This window comes from Elephantulus edwardii, unplaced genomic scaffold (assembly GCF_000299155.1).
Source record: "Elephantulus edwardii isolate Elephantulus edwardi_28Jun2011 unplaced genomic scaffold, EleEdw1.0 scaffold00043, whole genome shotgun sequence".
Lineage (NCBI taxonomy): Eukaryota > Metazoa > Chordata > Mammalia > Macroscelidea > Macroscelididae > Elephantulus > Elephantulus edwardii.
This window is the reverse complement of record NW_006399793.1, coordinates 6234894-6255284: the sequence shown is the minus strand read 5'-3', so window position 1 is coordinate 6255284 and position 20391 is coordinate 6234894. Positions and strand designations below refer to the sequence as shown.

The 20391-nt window shown below is 35.6% G+C and overlaps 1 protein-coding gene across 1 annotated transcript in view; it reads right to left on the bottom strand.

Moving 5' to 3' along the window:
* Positions 1–20391, bottom strand: part of GPR98 (G protein-coupled receptor 98) — a 1036968-nt gene that overhangs the window by 925953 nt on the left and 90624 nt on the right. Inside the window, exons 9-13 of the mRNA XM_006885387.1 lie at positions 15529–15705; positions 6393–6616; positions 1607–1733; positions 1322–1507; positions 403–583 (exon numbers count right to left, since the gene is read on the bottom strand). Of these exons, the coding sequence (XP_006885449.1) occupies positions 403–583; positions 1322–1507; positions 1607–1733; positions 6393–6616; positions 15529–15705 (895 nt within the window). The remainder of the gene's footprint in view (positions 1–402; positions 584–1321; positions 1508–1606; positions 1734–6392; positions 6617–15528; positions 15706–20391) is intronic.

Sequence of the window (20391 nt, the reverse complement as noted above, 5' to 3'; positions counted from 1 at the left end):
ACACATATCACAAAGCTCCACAAGGGTATTTGCTAGAGAGAGATACACACTGTAGTGTTATATTTGTACCTTTCCAGACACCACTTTAGAAAGGAAACACTTCATTTCCTGCTATTTTCATAGCTCCCTGGCAGTACCCTAATGTTCCTCTATTTGACTTGGCTCATTGAGCGATTAAGTTCGACTACATATGGTGAACTGAAAAAAAATTATAACTGAAGTCATCAGTATCATTATAATACTATTTAAGAAATGCAAAATGTGATACAAAAGACCAACTTCTAAACCTCCTGTAATTTTCAAGGCAGCAATGGCATCTGAAAATAGAAAATAAAACTTAAGCTAGGAAAGCATTTCTCCTTTGATAAACAGTAAGAGAATATAAAAAGCAGAATAAATTACCACTGTAGATATCATCTCCTTTATTTTCATTGATCAAGACATTAAGGCCATCAGAAGCAAATTCTATAATCCCATGAGGATCATCATTTTTCAAAATCGTTATGTTGACGACCGTCGCACTTCCCAGTTTGCTCTCTCGTTCACCGTGACTGCTGAGGATCACCCAAAAATGTTCATCCAACTGGATGCCACATGTCAAATTACAAAAACCGAAAAAGTTGAAGGCTTCAGAGTAAATGAAAACTATACACTAAATTTTCATAAGCATAGAATGCATCAAGAAACATTCAGAATCTATATTATATCTAAAAATCTTTTTAACATTCCCCCACAAATTAAGAAAGATGACAGATACAAGTATCCACTGTAAAAAAACAAAACAAAACAAAACATTATAATACTGTAGTCTAGTAAAAAGACTGGGCCTTGACCTCAGTAGCCCTGTCACTTAAACTAATGAGTATATAAGCTTCAAAACTGCTTATTAATTGGGTGTGTTGAAAAAATGGAACTATGCCTTACTATTAAAACAAATTAAATTTACTTCTTTTAAAAATAATTTTACAGCAAAACTTCTTCAGTTCTAAACTGTATTTTTAAAAGTTGAGTCAAAAGGAAACATCAATTACATAAAATAAGGTCCCCAAAAAATGACAAAGTAAAAGACGCTGCAAACTGATCTTGCACAGTTTTCAGTATTTCTGTGTGTAAAACAAAAATGCACCACTTAGAAATCTGAATGTATCCTCTTTTGGGTTTTGGCTTGCTTTTCTTCCAAAACATAAGTATTACTCAATCTTTTCTTCTTCACTTTGTTTTGTTCCTCTTTGACAATGTACAGAATATCGTTTTAGTCATAATATGCTAGATAACATCAATCTCCAAGGTCAATGCAGAAGGTGAACATAAAATCCCATACCTCTGGTATCCCATCCAATCTCGTTAGCAGGGTGATGACAATCTCCTTCTCCCCAGGTTTAAATTCTAACACCCCCATGTTTCCATAGAATTCATTGCTGTCTCTTGGCTCTACTCGGTAGTATAGAAACTGTTTCACCAGTGCTCCCCTGGATCGAATGATGTGGAGCTCCACAGAGTCACCTTCCTTAAAAGAAAATAAAAATTCACTAACATTCACATCCTTCTCATAGTCTTCCTCCTGAAGATGTGAACACAAGAGGGATTTTGTTTCTTTCAGACTTACATGTATAACATAGGGTCCTCTAGAAACAGGAGAAAACTCAAAAATTCCTCCAGGATCATCATTCTCCAAAATAACTAGGTCCCGGGTAGTATAACCCGATTTCAGCACTTGATTTTCCACATTGACCCTGAAGAAGTCATAGGAAAAAATGTGCAAGCTATGTATCACTTTATTTTTACATTTATCCAGGCTTCTAAGAAAATAGCTACATTTCCAAATGACAGAAAATAAGTTAATAGTAATTAGAATCTTACAGTGAATTTAAATCGAAAGTCTTACAACATCACAATTGGAACCACACAAATGTAAAAGAAACAGTAATCAGACAATAATGTTCTAAATTTTATTTATATGAAGCATTAGAAGTCACAGATTTTTTTCCCCACAATGTCAAATTTTTTTATTTGAAGCATTAAGTTAGGAATATATTTAAACAAAGTTGCATTTTAATTTTACCTTTAATTGAATTCTTTTAAAACCTCATTGCACAAGATAATCCTGTCTGTAAAAGTGATATAACTGTGAGGACTAATAAAAACAAGCAAACTGAAAAGGAAGAGTGCAATGAAAAAAAAACCAAAAAACTAGGTCTTAGAAATAGCTTGTGTAACTTTAAAATGCTTTACACTTGCTGCAATTTTAACCTCAAAGGAAATTTGAGTCTTTCAGAATAAAAGAAAGTAGATGTATGAAGTAAAAGCGGGGAAGTCAATGGAATGAGACAGACCTGAGATGCATGGCATGTTATAACAATTCCTATACATACCATAAAAGAACATATTAAAACAAGATGCTTTTTCATTTCTGTTTTTTATAGCTCAGTGTGTAATTAGAATGATCAAAGGGTCTTAGAATGCAAAGCTCCGAGGGCTTAGAAGCCAGCAGGCTCTTTGAGAATTCTCAATCCTGCAAACTGCTCTAAACCTTTCCAAATGTCACTTCCTATTGAACCAAAAAGTACTCATGATCAGACCTCAAAATCACAATGAAGCCACTATTAATATGTATAATGCACAGCTCATTTCCTATAGGATAGAGAATTTGAATTAACATCCCTTGTTTTTGGAAATCTGACAATGAATATATATCATACTGGTCACTGGTGAGGAAGTCTAAATAATAGGACAGTTATTCATCATATCATCAATGAAGTCATATGATTTCCATAGTAAACATGTCCGTATTTCACTGATAATACTTTCATCATTTAAAATTTCCCTTCTTCTCAAGCAAGAAGACAAAATAGATTCAAATATATAACCATCCATTTTGAGCAGTAACTAAATAACTTTTAGACTTTCTTGAAATATGCTACCCTATGTAAAAAGGCAAATTACTAAAAGATCTGAACACAACAATTAAAAAGATGCTGGAAAGAAAATGCTTAGATGAGCTCAGAAATCCAACAGAAGTGATGAGACAATGGACTGATAATTCTGTTACACAAATTACAAGCCTTACAAGGCTCGTAAGCTATCCTGTGTAAGAATTTCAAAAGGAAAACATAATAACTGTTCTCTAAGCTATATATAAACTAAAACATCACAATTTAAAGAGCTTCAAAATTCAGTGACAATATATATTTTGTATCGTATAATACAAAAATTTATAATATAAAAATCCAGTTATAATTCTCAAAAATTTTATCTAATTTTCTAATTACATTCGTAATTTAAAGCTCTAAGGACAAAAGAAAACAACTTCATGTCATAGAAAATGAGATTACATGCAATGCATGCACAGGCAGATGGAAAAGCAAAATTACTGAAGGACCATGGGTCATGCAGAAATGCAGCTGTGTCCAAAGCAATCACTTGCAAAGCAAAATGCTAAAAAAAAATCAAATACAATGTGTTATTTTGTACACTTACCCAAAATATACCACAAATCTTTCTGTTTCTACCCTGTCAACACAGAAAGAAGTATGGGAAATGGGAACAAGGGGTAGGGACACCATTTGCCAAAATACTTATCACTGCTAGCTAGAACTAAAAATAAAACTAAAGAAAGGCCTTCCTTTGTGTTTTTCTTTTCTTCTCTCAAGAGTTGGCAATGTTCACGTTATGGGAACTCTGCATACTGGTACTTTGCTACTGACAATTGCTAGCAAGTGGTTCAGCAGTTCTCACTTATGGAAGATGACCCCATGGTCAGCCAGCATGTTAAGACTCATTCACAACATTCCTTTCCAGGCCTCCTCCAAGCCATTTGTGCTTGCCAAGCACTGTACATACACACAAACTGCAGCAGCTGAGCAAATTTCATTCAGCCCTACTTATAATGACTTGGTCGCTTTAATTAGGTTAAAGAAAAAATAAAGCCTCAATCCTCAGATTTAAGGCCTGTGATTCTTTGAGTTGAAGAACATAAAACTTTATAAGCTTAGAAATATATAATTTTCATAATATGCCTGGGAATATACTCATTATGTGCTTTAATAAGATAAATATTATTTATAAACAATTTTATATTAAGACATCTAATCACTTTCCTACATCTCCAATTTATAACATTTCAAACAGCCTTAGAAACATCAAAATGCAGTCCTATACCTCATTTTTAAAGCCAACCATATACTTATGAACATGCAGTAAGTATCATATGTATTATCTTAATCAAATTATGAATATGTCTCTAACATGAGGAAAAGTGAAGGATAAAATAATTTGAATTAGTGTAGTATTAAAAACGTCTTAAATTGTTTACTTCCAACCAGAACAAGTTCTATTTATATTTACCTGGATAATAGAAAAATTTATTTTACATAAACAGAAAATTGTAAATTATATCACAAGAAAGCATTAATATGTTACAGAGTTGTTGAGATTAAAATATAATATTTATTTATTCCTAAATTTTACTAAAAATTTGCAAAACTTACTTGATATTGATAAACTGCTAGCTCAAATCATAGAATTTATTCTTCTCCTTTATTTAACTAAATATATCTCAGAGACATTTAAGTATAATTTGCTCATTCTTGCACATACACAATGAAATAATAAGGCAAACTGCAGTTACTAATTTAATAAAGGTATAGCAGTCTCATTGATTCGTGGTTACAGAGCATGGATGCTAATCAAATGTCAGCCATCTGAACCCACAAACCCCAAATATATATTTTTCTCTATTTGAAATGAGAGCAACCATCAATTTCTGATATTCTTCACTGCTTATTTAGACTCACTCATATAACTAATAACAGAAAAAGAAATGTAAAAAAACTCATTAAAACACTTAAAATTTTGTTTCATTAATGTAAAATGTTTATATGATAAAAAATAATAGCTCTGAAAACATGTGACTCTAAAGAGTAGTCACCATAAATTTAAAACATTCCTTGAAGACTTAGATCAGAATAAAAATTCTCCCCTCATTTTATAAAGCTTCTGGATTATTTAAATTTTAGATTATAATAGTTCTTCATTTTTCACTTTTTCTAATAGTTAATAAATGCCCAGACATAATTTAAAGAAAAAAATTACATAAGTGAAAAAGTAGTAACTGTGAGCCTATATTACAAATTATTTACATTAAATGAAATACCATTCTGTAGAATTTAACATTAAAATATATTAAACCTATAAGTGAACTGTAATTCTTTTTCTTAATTTATGTACTGTTTTAGTTTTGTGCTTTTATTAACTTTTTATATAAGAAATAAAGAAAGTATAATGTGATTCCTAAAGGAAGCAAAATTTCAGTGGACATTAAATAATTTGTTTCATGCATTCTATATCTTTCTTCCAAATAAAGAGACAAAAATTAAAATGATCATTGAATTTTTAAAGCTATATCCTTCCTTTTTTCTAAGCAGTAAAAGAAAGATAATACTAAACCTGAAATACAATTAGACATAACCCTTACAAAGAAACCAAAATGTTGATAATAAAATCAAGGCAGAAATAAAGAAGAATGGAGATTATGCAAAAAAATTATTTGGTCCGTTTTAGTGCTAATGAACATAGTAGAAAACAGTATTTATTGAATGAACTTTATGTCTTTATTGTTTCTGAAATATGAATTTACAAACCCTTCAAGTTATGTCTACTTTCTTTAATATGTCTCTATTTTAATAGTAAAAGAACTATGCTCAAATAGCTTGATTTTAACTTTTTTATATAAAAAGTAACCTTAAAAAAAAACTAACCACTAGTAATTCAATATATTTTTTTTTTCATTTTTAGAAAGGATTTTTATTTTCTGAAAAGAAAAATTCTATAAGAATATGCAATCTATTCTTAATATATATTACCTGCTGACAGAATTCTAATTAAATCTACATTACAGAAAGCTCTACTTAAATCTGTATTGTATTAAATCTGTATTGAATCCCTGAAAATTATATATTGTTTAATGCTTATATTTTATGTAAAGAAAGAGAATTTCATTATGTGAAGATTAAAGAGTTCTTTTTTTACTCACTCAAAGCTGTAATCCTCTCCTTTATTGAAAGTAAGGCCAAACAGAACTGTTGGCTTAACATAACACTTTCAACTTCACTCTGCTTATTTTCTAGTATTTTAACTCTGTTTATGAATTACCTCATAACTCCCATTTATTTTGTAAATAATACTCTTCCCATAGTGAATAATTTTTTTCTAAAAATATAATGTCTAGTCTAAACAAACCACCTATATATAACAACAACCAAAAAAAAAAAATTCAGAAGGCCAGAAAAATACTGTCCACTTGATTTTTTTTCTACATCATGCTGGAAAAGAACTAATATACAAAACAAAATTATTTAAGAGAGCATGAACATATAAATAATGCTAAATGTTACCTGTCTAGAGAAAGTGTTACTGTTTCGTTCATTTCAGGCATGTCATCAGCCTTGACAGTAATGTTGATTGTTGTGTCACTTTGCCCAGATAAAAACACAACAGAGCCATTAAAGGGACCTATATCATCCAGAGTCACAGCTTTTGAATTAAAGCCAGAAGGCTTTAAACTCCAATAGACAGTAGCCTGTCCATCTGTTCCATCCCGATGTAATGGAATGTATACCTTATAAAAAGAAAAATAATAATTTCTGAAATAAATGCTTATAACTCACAAATTCCCTAGATATTGCTTCTTCACATAGCAGGTAAAATTTCACTAAAAATATAAACATTGCATTTTAGTACACACATGTTGTTATTTCATGTATTTTTTTAAATAAGAAATGCTTCACGAATGTGCATGTCATCCTTGCACAGGGGCCGTGCTAATCTTCTCTGTATCGTTCCAATTTTAGTATATGTGCTGCCGAAGCGAGCACTATTTCATGTGTTCTATATAGAAAAGTGAACTAAATAAATGGCATTAAAACATATTTAAACAAGTCTTCTTAGCACGAAAATAATCTAAATATAACTACTGCTTTTGCTAATCAAGTTTATCTATAAAATTATTCGCATCAAAAACTGGGCCTATTCAAGATTTTCTCTCAATTAAAAGGTTTTAAAGGTCAAATAATCTAAGATATCATTTATCAATCTCACAAAACAAAACAGTTCTATAAAAATGAATTAACATGATGTGAAAATGTAACATGGGAATAAATAGCCATTAAAAATTTAAGTATATAGCCTATAAAATAAATCACAAAATGATGAGAGGAAAAACAAACAAAACCCCATCCAAATAAGTAAGTAGAAAGAAGAAGAAAATCGGGTTCTAAAAATCATGACACTGGGTTTCCTTGCTCTAATTATTTAATGTTTCTATACAGCTAACACATGCTGCCCTGGATGTGCTCACCAAGTTGTGCCAAGAAATCTGAAGAACAACCACTTGGCCAACTGACTGGAAGAGGTCTATATTTGTTCCCATCACAAAGAAGGGCGACCCAACTGAGTGTGGAAACTACAGAACAATATCATTGATTTCACATGCAAGCAAGATTCTACTGAAGATTATCGAAAAACGACTGGAGCAGCACATCAGCAGACAATTGCAGGAAGTCCAGGCTGGGTTTAGAAAGGGGTCGTGATACTAGGGATATTATAGCTGATGTTAGATGGATCTTAGCTGAAAGCAGAGAATACCAGAAGAATGTCTATATATGTTTCATTGATTATGCAAAGGCATTTGACTGTGTGGATCATAACAAACTGTGGCTGACTCTGAGAAGAATGGGAATCCCAGAACATTTAATCGTGCTAATGCGAAACCTATACTTGGACCAGGAGGCAGTCGTCAGAACAGAGCAGGGTAACACTGCATGGTTCAAAATTGGGAAGGGTGTATGCCAGGGATGTGTCCTGTCTCCATACCTTTTCAACATGTATGCAGAGCAGATTATCCGAGAGTCTGGGCTCTATGAGGAGAATTGTGGCATCAGGATTGGTGGAAGATCTATTAACAATCGGCGTCATGCAGATGACACAACCCTCTTGCTGAAACCGAGGAGGACCTCATGCACATGCTGCAGAGGGTCAAGGACTGCAGCCTTCAGTATGGACTAAGGCTCAATGTCAAGAAGACAAAGATTCTCACCACTGGACCAATTGGTAGCATCAGGATGGATGACGAAGAGATTGAGATTGTGCACAGCTTCAGTTTGCTCGGCTCTATGGTCAACACCCTTGGCACCAGCAGCCAGGAAATCAAAAAGCATATTGCGATGGGAAAGTCTGCTGTTAGGGACCTCTCTAAAGTACTCAAGAACAACAGTGTCTCTCTGGAGACTAAGGTGTGCCTGATGCAGGCCATGGTCTTTGCAATCACTTGTTATGCATCAGAGAGTTGGACAATGACTAGGGAGGACAGAAGGAGAATTGATGCCTTTGAGCTGTGGTGCTGGAGAAGAGTGTTGAATGTACCATGGATTGCCAAGAAAACAAACAGATTCATCCTGGAGAGGGTTAAACCGGGTTACTCCTTGGAGGCAAGGATTCTAGGGCTTTGTCTGACATACTTTGGACATGTTGCCAGGAGGGACGGGTCCTTGGAGAGGGACATCATGCTTGGGAGGGTGGAGGGATGGCGCAGGAGGGGAAGACCCTCTATGAGACGGATTGATTCAGTGACTGGGGTAATCGGGATGGGTGTGTCAGAGGCAGTGCGATTGGCTCAGGATAGAGCAGGGTTTAGGGCTGTTGTACATAGGGTCACTATGAGTCGCAAACGACTCGGTGGCACATAACAACAAAAACAACATATCTGAATTGTGCTGTTATAGATAATTAAGTTATTAAGTAATAAGTAAGGCATTCAGGACAATGCTTCTCTATAGTATAAGCTAATTCAATAAACAACTCAACATGTCATGAAGTCAGAACCAAGTCATACCTGACCCTCCAGCAGCTTTTGAGAGGCTATAAATCGCATGACAGGAGCTTGTGCACTTTTCTCCTACAGAGCTGCTGGTGGATTAAAAAGCACTTGCCTTTGAGTTGGGAGCAAAACTCTCTATCCACTAAACCACCCTGAGGAAATTACTTGAATTTTCTAAATCTCCTTATATGAATGAAGTTAAGGTTTCTATTTTGCATGTTATTGTTATTATTGTTGTTGTTGTTGTTATGTGTCGTTGAGTCACTTGTGACTCATAGTGACCCTATGTAAAACAGCCCTAAACTCTGCTCTGTCCTGTGCCAATCACACTGTCTCTGACACACCCATCCCAATTACCCCAGTCACTGAACCAATCCACCTCATAGAGGGCTGGGTTCCCCTCCTGTGCCATCCCTCCACCCTCCCAAGCATGATGTCCCTCTCCAAGGACTGGTCTCTCCTTACAACATGTCTAAAGTATGTTAGATGAAGCCTCAGAATCCTTGCCTCCAAGGAGCCACCCGGTTTAACCCTCTCCAGAATGAATCTTTTTGTTTTCTTAGCAGTCCATGGTACCCAACAGATTTTGCATGTATCATATAAAAAAATCATTTAAGTAATACAGCCAGGACATTGCCTTTCCATGTTGTTCTTGTTTGCTCTCAGGTTGGAAGTGACCCATAGCTGACCTTTCAACAGGTTTTCAGAGGCCGTAAATCAACAGAAGACTGCCCATTGTTCTCCCTCAATGTAATGAGTGGATTCAAATCATGTACCTTTGTGTTGGCAGCACAATTCCTTACTACTAAGGTACCAGAGCTTCCTATTTGATGGTAGTGATAGTGATATACTATTTTTTTTAAATTCTTAAAAGCTCTTCGCAAGAGTCTACAATTAAGGTTGCATCGTGGAATGTACTGGGGGCGGTGGGAGGGGTGCGGGGGGATTGTGTACCAGGGAGGGAGTCTTTCTTTTTCTTTTTTTTTGTTTTACTTTTGAAAGAGAGAAGCGAACTGGGGTTCGGGGGGAGAGGGCTGGGCGGGTAGAGAAGCGCAGCAATGAATGAATGGAAATCCAAATTCTCTGTAAATGTTCACTAAAATTATTTAAAAAATAAAATAAAATAAAAAAATTAAAAAGGAAAAAAAAGCTCTTCCACATATCCCATTTTATTACTAAGTTAGAGACTTTGTGGGTGAGATGACATCAAGGATATCATCTAAGAAAAAAGCAAAAAGTCATTCCAAAGAAAAAGCCAATATGGATGTCAGAAAAGACTGAAAATTGCACTAGAACATCAAGAACCCAAAACAAATGAAATAAGCAAGTAAATGAAATGAAAAGAAGATTTCAAAGGACAGCACAAGAAGACAAAGTACTAAAGTAAAACAAGCAAAGAACTGAGTTAGAAAAATAAAAAGAGAAGAACTTAGAAGGCATTTATCAAGCAGAAATAACTGAAAAACAACTCCAAGCCTCGAGTTACAATACTGATGGGTGCTATAGGCAAAGTCTTGAATGATCTAGGAAGCATCAAAAAAGAATGAAAGGAATACACAGAATCACTGTACCAAAAACAATTGGCTGGCATGAAATTATTTCTGGAAATAGCCTATGATCAAGAACCAATAAGAAAGAAGTTCAAGCTGCACTGAAGGCACTGGCAAAAAAGAAGTTGCCAGAAATTGATGAAATATCAATTGGTATGTTTCACCAAACAGTTGCAGTTCCAAATGTGCTCATCAGTCTGCCAAAAAATGTGGAAGACAGCTAGCTACCTGGCCAACTAATTACAAGAGGTCTTTATTTGCTCTCATTTGATCACCAAAAACAGGTTATCCAAAAAAATGTGGCAATAATTTAAAAATATAACTAATATCACATGCAATCTTTTTTATCACATAAAATTTCACTAAATATTATCCAAAAATGACTGGAGCAAATTCAGGCTAGACATAGAGGAAGCAGAAATTCCGCTACTGATTTTCAATAGATCTTGGCTGAAGACAGATAAGACCAAAAGGATATAAACTTGTGTTTTATTGACTATACAAAAGCACTTGTCTGGATACAAATTATGGCTAACTTTGAGAAGAATATGAATCCCAAAACACTAATTGTACTCATGCAAAACCTGTACCTAGATGAAGAAGTTGTTATCCAGAGCAAGGGGACACTATATAAAGTCAAGAAAGGTGTGCAATAGGGCTATATTCTTTTTCTGTATCTATTCAATCTGTTTGCTGAGAGTTACTATGAAGAAGAATATGGCATCAGGATCAGATAAAGAAGTATTAGAATCCTGTGTTGTTCAAATGATAAAACTTTGTTTGTTAAAAGCAAAAAGGGCTTGAAATGCTTGCTGCAGAATGTATCAAAGACTATAGCCTTCAATGTGGATTATGTTGTTCCAAAGAAGACTAAGAAAAAGAGCAGGCACACGAGGAAATGAATTCTGAAAAAGAGAGAGGCTGAGGCAAAGGTCCTTCTCTCACAGCTTAGCGCTGTGCAAAGGCCCCTTATTTAGTCTCCCTATGGTTTTTATTTCCTTTAAGCCAATCCTCCTAAAAAATTCAATCTCTGGAGACTATATTTTCCTTAAACTTAAGTGTTTCCAACATAACATGGGTAAGCTTAATCTTTAAACTAAGACCAAAGTTCAGATACGGCATCCCCTCCAGTGGGAGGCTGGGAGGAAGCTTCTGTTTGCAGAGGTCATCGAGTATCACCTCCAGGGAGCTAGGCAGAATTCTCTGTTTGCAGAAGATGCTCAGTAATGTCTGGACTCTGATCTCAGCTAAGGCCTGGCAAACACTATGCCAAGGAAACCACACTATGTCCCAACATCAAAAGACAAAAATTCTCACCACTAGGCCAACAGGCAATATCATGATATATTAAGAAAACATTAAAACTGTCAATCATTTTATCTTGTTTGGTTCTAACATCCTTGTTACTAGTAATCAAGAAATCCAAAGGTGTATTGCATTGGATAAATCTGCTGTCAAGGACCTCCCTAAGGTGCTAAGGCTCAATGATGCCAGTTTAAAGAACAGGGTGCATCTGATTCAAGCCACAGTCTTTTCAATTACTTATTATGCATCTGAAAGGTCAACAGTGATTAAAGATAAAAGAACCTATGTCTTTGATTGTGGTATAAGAGGAGAGTACTAAATATCCCATGAACTGTCAAAAACCAAACAGATGTCTTGAAAGTACAACCAGAGTGCTCCTTGGAGGCATGAGTGATGAAGCTTTGTCTCACAGATTTTTGGGAAGATTGTTTGGAGAAGCCAGTCTTTGGGAAAGAACATCAATCCCAGAAAGGTGTAGGGTTAGCAAAATGTTGGAAGACCCTCCATGCCATGGAATGACACAGTAACTGTAACAACGGACTCGAGTATATCAGAGGTGATGGGATGGCATAGGATAGAGCAAAGTTCAAATACACTGTTCATAGGGTTTCTAAGAATCTTAGTTGACTGGACAACACTTTAAAACAACAACATCCTAAGATGAATGATGACATTTTCGTCACTAACCATTCTGTTAATTTGTCTAGCAATGGTCAGACCAAGAAAACAGTTAATAAAGTGACAGTAAGTAAATGAAAGGTCAAGAGAGTAATAGTGGATCAAGCCTTTGAGCTATCTGGGAGTGAGTGGGGAAATGGGTAGGTGGGTGGTAGTGTGCCCAGGGCAACAAGAGAAGAAAAGTCTTACTCTTATGCTCTTTCCCAAAAGGGTAAGAATAGAGGTTCACGGAGGGAGCCCAAAACACTCCCTAAAGGGAAAAATACATGAAATGGTACATTTACAGCTTTATAAGATAAACAAAATCTACTCACTTTTTAAGGAACAAACTAACTGGCTATATCATGATCTAGCAGAAAATAATAGATTAATAAAGTACAAAATGTTCACTTTTTTTCCTAATGGAGCCTTCTGAACAACAAAGGAACTTGCAGTCACCGTATTATGCCATGCGATTTTTCATAACAAAAATAACCCTTTTCACTTCCTAAAAGAAATCTCAACCTAACAGAAATCAAATCTAACTGTGAGAGACCTGGAGAGGGTCAAAGGGATCAATTGCAGTGTAGGAATGGGGAGACAAAAGGACAGAGTCATTCCTAGATCAGGAAAATTTCGAGCAGTTCAACTAAAGTGTGTTTACTGTGTGTTTGTATGCCAGCATAAGGGTTAGAACCAATGCTATGGGGGCGGCAAAAGTTACATTACAGTCAGGAAGGAGATACTGACATACATAGAAATATTACTTTGGGCACATGAGTGATGTCAGAAAAAAAAGTAGACACTTTGGATGCATGAATGCCATCAGAGAACAGGGACCAGAAGGAAACTCACCCACTGAGTTTTGAACTCTCTGTGGCATCCTCTCATTGGCTTGGGTTCCAACCCCAAGGCCTGCCCAGAGAATGAAGCTATAAAGAGAGGCTCACCTCACAAGCAAGGGCTGTCTCTCCCGTTGGGGCTGTAACTTTCTAATAAATCATTGCTATTTTACCCTCATTTCTGCCTCTTCGTTTCTTTCTTGTTGCCCCTGCACTCAAATAAAGAGCTTCAGCCTATACGTTAATGCTTCGGACACTAAAGTCTGCTCTCCCGAGAAACACTGAAAGCGTTATCAACTGTACTACTTGAATAACATTTCTTCTCTAATCTCTTCCACTGGGTACAATTCTTTTGCCTGTGTGAGAAGGGCAAATTAGGACTTTGATTGCATGGTAACACTGGTAGGGTCTTAGATATGTGAGTGTGCTTTTATATGCACGTGTGTGTTGTCTGTTTAAATATGCTTGTGTGTGGGTATATAAAATTCTTACAAAATTTGTGCATCTTGAGAATTACATATATGTTGTTGTTATGTGCTATTGAGTCCCCTGCAATCCATATCAATTCTGTGTACAGCAGCTCTGAAGCCTGCCATGTCCTGAGCCAGTTTCACTAATGCCAACACACCAACCACCCATTGCCCCAGTTACTGTATCATATATCCCCTCTAGGGTGCCCAAAGTATGTGAGACAAAGCTTCAAAATCCTAGCCTCCAAGGAGAAACTTGGTTTCACCCTCTCCAAGACAGACCTATTTGTTTTCTTGAGGGTTCGTGGTATGTTCAAGATTCTTCCAGCACCATAACCCAAAGGTATAGATTCTTCTTCTATCATCCTTAGTCACTGTCCAGTTCTCTGAGGAATACCAAGTAACTGCAAAGGCCATGGTGTGCATTAGCTGCACTTTAGTCTCTAGACTGACATCACTGCTTTTCAGTACTCTAGAGAAGTCCCTCACAGCAGATTTTTCCAGTGCAATCTATCTTTTGCTTTTCTGACCACTGTTGCCAAATGATGATCATGGAACAGAGCAAGCTGTAATTGTTAACAACCTCAATCTCCTCTCCATCTATCATGATGCTGCCAATTGGGCCAGTAATGAGAATTTTTGTCTTCCTGATGTTGAGCTTCAATTCATACTGAAGATTGCAGTCCTAGATCTTCTATAGCAAACAATTCAGGTCCTCCTCAATTTCAGCAAGAACGTTGTGTCCTCTGCATAATGTAAGTTGTTGATGAGTCTTCCTCCAATCCTGATGGTACATTCCTCCTCATTAAGCCTAGCCTCCCAAATCCCAAATGTTCTGCATGTAGATTAAAAAGGTATAGACACAGGATGCATCCCTGACTCAACTCCTTTCCTGATTTTAAAACATGCAGTGTTTCCTTGATCTGTTCTGAGGATTGCTTTCTGGTCCAAGTATAGATTTCACAAAAGCATAATCAAGTGTTCTGGATTCCCATTCTTCTCAGAGTTAGCCACAATTTGTTATGTTCCACACAATCAAATGCCTTTGCATAGTCAATGAAACACAGATAGACATTCCTCTGGTACTCTTTGCTTTCTGCTAAGAGCCATCTGATATTGTCAATAATGTCTCTAGGATTGTATATACACACACATATATTTATGTATACATTTATACATATATATGTACATATATACATTTACACACATATAATATGTACACACACACACACATATATATATACACACACACACACACACATATTTTCTAAGATTCATCAACACATAACTTTACCACCAATTACAGAGTTCAAAGTAGCCAACTCAGGCTTACCAAGGCAGTTACAAAGAGATGATGAACATTGAGAATACCTGTGGTACATGATTTAGCAATTAAATAAGAAAAAAATGTTTATGTTTGTCTGTTATTACAATTAGGGACCTAGTGGCTAAATAGTTTCATTGTCAATTCAAGGTTTAAATCCAACAGCTGCTCCATGGGACAAAAATGGGAAATCTCTTCTCATGAGGATTGTTGTCTCTGAAAACCCACAGGAGGGTCAGCTATGAATTGGTTCTGGCAAACAGAAACAAAAAGCAGTCTATCAAAATATCTTACACTCCTTGGTTATAATTAAGTCTAACTTTATTCTATTGAGTTTGGCAAAGGATGATGGAAAAGCCACATAGTCATGTAGTTATTTCTGTCAAATTATTTATTCAAAGCTTTCCATAAATAGGAAAATTTCTCTGTTACTTCTATAAGAAACTGTCTAGGGTCTGTCCACAACCTCAAACCATTAGACTCCAACATTAAGAAAAAGTCTACTTACCACTTCAGCAGGAGAATCTTCCGGCTCATGTAAAATGATTGGAAGATTGCTAGTAAAGCCAATTTCTCCATTTGCAATGTCCGGTGTAACCAGTAAAGAAATATTACGGATTTTTCCAAATCTAGGACTTACAGGTGCGATTGGAGGAACTATGTTCACCAATTCCACATTTTCCAACTACAATAAATAAACATAAAATTACTGAAAATTTTAATGGAAATTTAAAATTTATTTTAAAAGTCTTGCTTAATAGCATGAAGAAACAAAATGAGCATCAGTTAATGGTCATCAAAAAATTAAAAACTTCATTCGCCTTCCTCACTCTCCATCATTAAGAGCACTGTTTGGGGTTATTTGACTGGTTTGGGGTTTTGGGGTTTTTTTAAACTTCTTTTGTGCATCACATGTTATTATTCTCTATGGTTCCTCCTAATCCTATATTTTATAATGTTATACTTCCACCCTAAAAACCTCTAGAACTGCCTTCCAATTTGAAATAATTTTTAGCAACTGCCCATTGGGCAATGCATGAATGTCACAAAGACATATTGTTCTGTTGGCCTCCAAATCACAGCAACATTATCCACAAGAGGACTAAACAATTGTAATTCACATTGTTCTCATCAGCTTATTTTTCAGAAATAAACAGGCCCTTTCTCATTGTCCGAAAGCTTCACAGAAACCTGTTCAGCATCATGGCAACGTGTCAGCTTCCACTGATAGGTGATGTCTGCAAGGGAGATGCATGTCCCACTCTTTAAACAGAACATCCAGCATGATGATCTCAACCTCTGTTCCATTCCCCCCACTACCAATACCTACTTTTCCATTTTTGTTGCCTACATCTAAGTGACTTGACCTCAAAGCCAAATATCAGAGCATTTACCACATTCCAAATACTTAATCACTTACTCACTTGTCTTCACAGGCTGAGAAAAGCAAAAAGCAGAAAACCATTCAGAACTCCAAATATTCAATTAATTAAATGCAACATGTATATCACATATAGTGTAACGAATGAACACAAACATCACAATGGCTTTTCATTATCTTTTTAGAATCTGGATATTCTCTGTTATCTTACAAATTCAAAATTAATCATATTTAAAGACTAACTCAAATGTTCTCCTCTTCCATAATAATTTCATGGGATTTTTCACTCCTTTTTATTTTATTTCTTCTCTGAACTTCAATGACTATACTCCCAAAAACTAAAATTTACTTATAGTGCTCATATATTGCTTGTTTGGAGTCCCTGAGTGGTGAAAATCAGGTTGCCATGAATCAGAATCAATGCAAAGGAAAGGGGCTTTGATAATACTAGTTTAGCAACATTTTATATACTCCAAATTTTTCCTTCACACACAGGTATAAAGCTCTTGAATAATGATGGGGCTTTTTTTCTTCATCTTCCCTGATGTATAATATAGACTTAACAAATGTAATAAAAGCACAGTTTTACAAAGTGAGCTCTATTGATACATAATAAAAACCTTCAACTTCCTAAAGTTCTGACTATGAAACCTGTTCACCTAATGTTCACTTGGATAGTATAGGAATGAAAACTCAGTTCCAAGACTGAAAAAAATCATAGTGATTTTAAGTTAAAAGGCAATCGTTATATAAATCATTATTGTAGAATGAGTATGAGGATTCGGGGGGGGAGGTGGAAGTAGAGGAATGAGGATATGGGGGCATTATTCAGGGGTTATATAATTTGATGAGTGGGAGTGAGGGAAATTGGAAGAATCTGGTGTGAAAAACAATGTATTTGAATTTTGTAAATATCCCAGAGGTGTGCGGTTCAAATCCACCAGATGCTCTGTTTAAGAAGGAGGAACAATCTCCTCCTGTACCAGTCAGATCCTATTTGACGATACACACATTAAATGAATTTTGTAAATAATCTAGTATAAAAATATTTGGAAAACAAAAAATTAATGAGCAACTGTGGATCTTCTATCCTTCAGGTTCCTCTGTTAGTTTAGCCTTTGTTATGTGAAAATGATACCATTAAGTGTCCATAAATGGAGACTTATGACTTTGGTTGGTTTTTCTGGAAGCAGACATAATATACTGGTGATAACAGTCTCCCATACACTCCAATAATCTGTGATGCAGACTATAAAGTTTAAAGGACAAAACTTTGCTGTGAAAATCAACTAAAAGAGAAAGATTGAGGGGATCACACGTTTGGTAAATATTCACTTGAGTAAAAGACAAGGTATGAGATGGACCCATGTTGATAAATATGGTGTAAAGACTAAGCAAGCAGATAAAACATGTGATTCCACAGTGGTCATGTGAGGGGACACAGGTTAGTGAATGAACACACTGGTGCATGGAGAGTTATAACGAGTTAAACTGATAATGCTGCCTAAAGGGTTAAGAAAATAAATTCAACATAGTTTTACTAAACTTGTCGGGAAAAGGTGGGATATTTATTTCAAAAGTCATAAAAATCTTTATCAAAATTATACAATACAGTTATTATTTTTAACAAAAAAATGCATAAGTATTTTAGAAATAAGCTGTTTGAAAAAAAAAATGCTAATTTTACGTGGCTTCATACCTAGTCTGTAAGCTTTTTCACTAAGTTTCTTATGCAGCATCCGCTAAATCAAACCACCTCATTCATACACAGTTGTTCTTTGCTTTCGGGTAGTTTGCAAGTAGGACAGCACTTTTAGCAGTCCCACGCCTGCCAAAAGTCATAGCTCAAACTAATGTGCTTAACTGAGACGGTTGCTAAAGAATGAGACGCTCATGTCACAGATTCTCCTTTCTTCATTTCATTCAGTTTTCCCTGCAGGCTCATGTCTCCTATTCTCACACTGCTCATCCATTATATACTGTACAAACTACACAGCCTCCTAATCCCAATCAGCTTTCCAGTGCTCACAGCTGTTCTGGGTCTCAGGAAACTTTGCAGTGAGTAATAATGCCTTTTCCCCCTCAACCAGTGTTAAATTAACCGTCTGCACTGTCAGACCTTTGTTTTTTAACTGAATACAGAGATACATAAAGAACTGAGGCTGGAATTAGTGGTGTAAAACCGCTTTCTAACACAGCCCAGAACACCAAAAGATGTCCTAGTATGTACTTCTTCAAGCTTTTCCCTATCTTTGAATGACATTAAAAAATTAGGTCATGATTTATAGAACACTGAGAGTAACAGCACTTGGGTAATATCTGGTATCCCACAAAATATTCTTAAGAAGAATTTGGTTGCATACACATTTTTCATAGAAACTTTAGTAGAGCTATCTGAAAGTTTCAAATGCCTGAAAATTTAATATAAGACCTACAGTAAAACCTGGCTTTGAAGTAAAAAGAGAAATCTGAACACTTGGCTCAAAAAGAGAAAAACAGCAGTTAAAAGTAACAACTTTTACATTTCTGAAATTAACCAAGCATGCAACTAAGATGCATTAATAACTATTGGTGATGGGACTTTAAAAGTCAGAAGCAATAAGGAAAGAATATTAGATGGAAGGAAAGTTAGGGTCTTGGTGACAGAAATGAGACTAGACATCGAATGAGTAAATTTTGTAGAGTCAATGATTTATTCATTGCAAATAGCTTTTAAAAACACAGAAGAAAACTTAACAGATGGACCTAGATGATGGGCTGATGGGAATCAGACTGACTACATTTATGAAAAAAACCTTGAGAGACCCTCAGTATCAGTATTCACAACCAGGCAATCTGTTGACAGTGGAATAGACCATCAATTACTCACATTCATGTTCAAATTAAAGCTGAAGAAAATTAAAACAAGTCCACAAGAGTCAAAATATGACTTTGAGGCCATCCCACCTGAATTTCAAAATCATCTCCACAACAGGGTTGAGGCTTTGAACAACAATGAACAAAAATGAGATAAGTCACGGATGACATCAAAGATACCATCCATGAAGAGAACAAAAGGTCATTAAAAAAGACAATGAGGGGAAACAAAGCAGATATCAGAAGAGATTTTGAAAACTGTAGTAGATCAATGAGAAGTCAAAACAAAGAGAAGAAAGCTGAAGTAAATGAGGTGAATAGAAGATTTAACAGGAAGCTTATAAGACAAAGCAGAGGAGTATAATGGAATACACAAACAGCTGGAATTTGGAGAATAATAAGTAAAGAACTCAATAGGCATTTCTAAAGTTGAAAGATCTGAAAATAAATTCAGCCTTGAGTTACAACACTTAGGGATGCAACAGGCAATATCTTGAAAGATCCAGGAAACATCAAAAGAAGATGGAGGGAATATTGAGAGTCACTGTACCAAAGAGAAGTGGCCAGTACTGAAATAGTTCAAGACGTACCACATGATCAACAGCCAATGGCAATGAAGGAAGAAGTTCAAGTTGAACTGAAGGCTTTGGCAAAAAATAAGGCCTCAAGTATTGATAAAATACCAATTGACATGTTTCAACTAACACATGCAGCTCTGGATGTGTTCAACAGCCTATGCTAGGAAATTTGAAGGAGAACTGCCTGACAGATTGACCAGAAGAGATCACTATTTGTTCCCTTTCTCAAGAAAGATGATCCAGAAGACTCAGTAAATTATCAATATCACATCTGAGCAAGGTATTGCTGAAAATCATCCAAAAATGGCCAGAACAGTACATTGACAGAGAACTGCCAGAAATTGAAGCCGGGTTTAGAAGACATCACGGAAACAACATGACTTGCTGTTGTCAGATGCATCCAGAGAATACCAGAAGAATGTCTAGTTGTATTTTATTCACTATGTAAAAAGCATTTGAATGTTAGATCATAGTAAACTATGGGTAACACTGGAAAGAACGGGAATCCCAGAACACATCATTATGCTTACACCTATACCATGAATCTGTTTTCGGG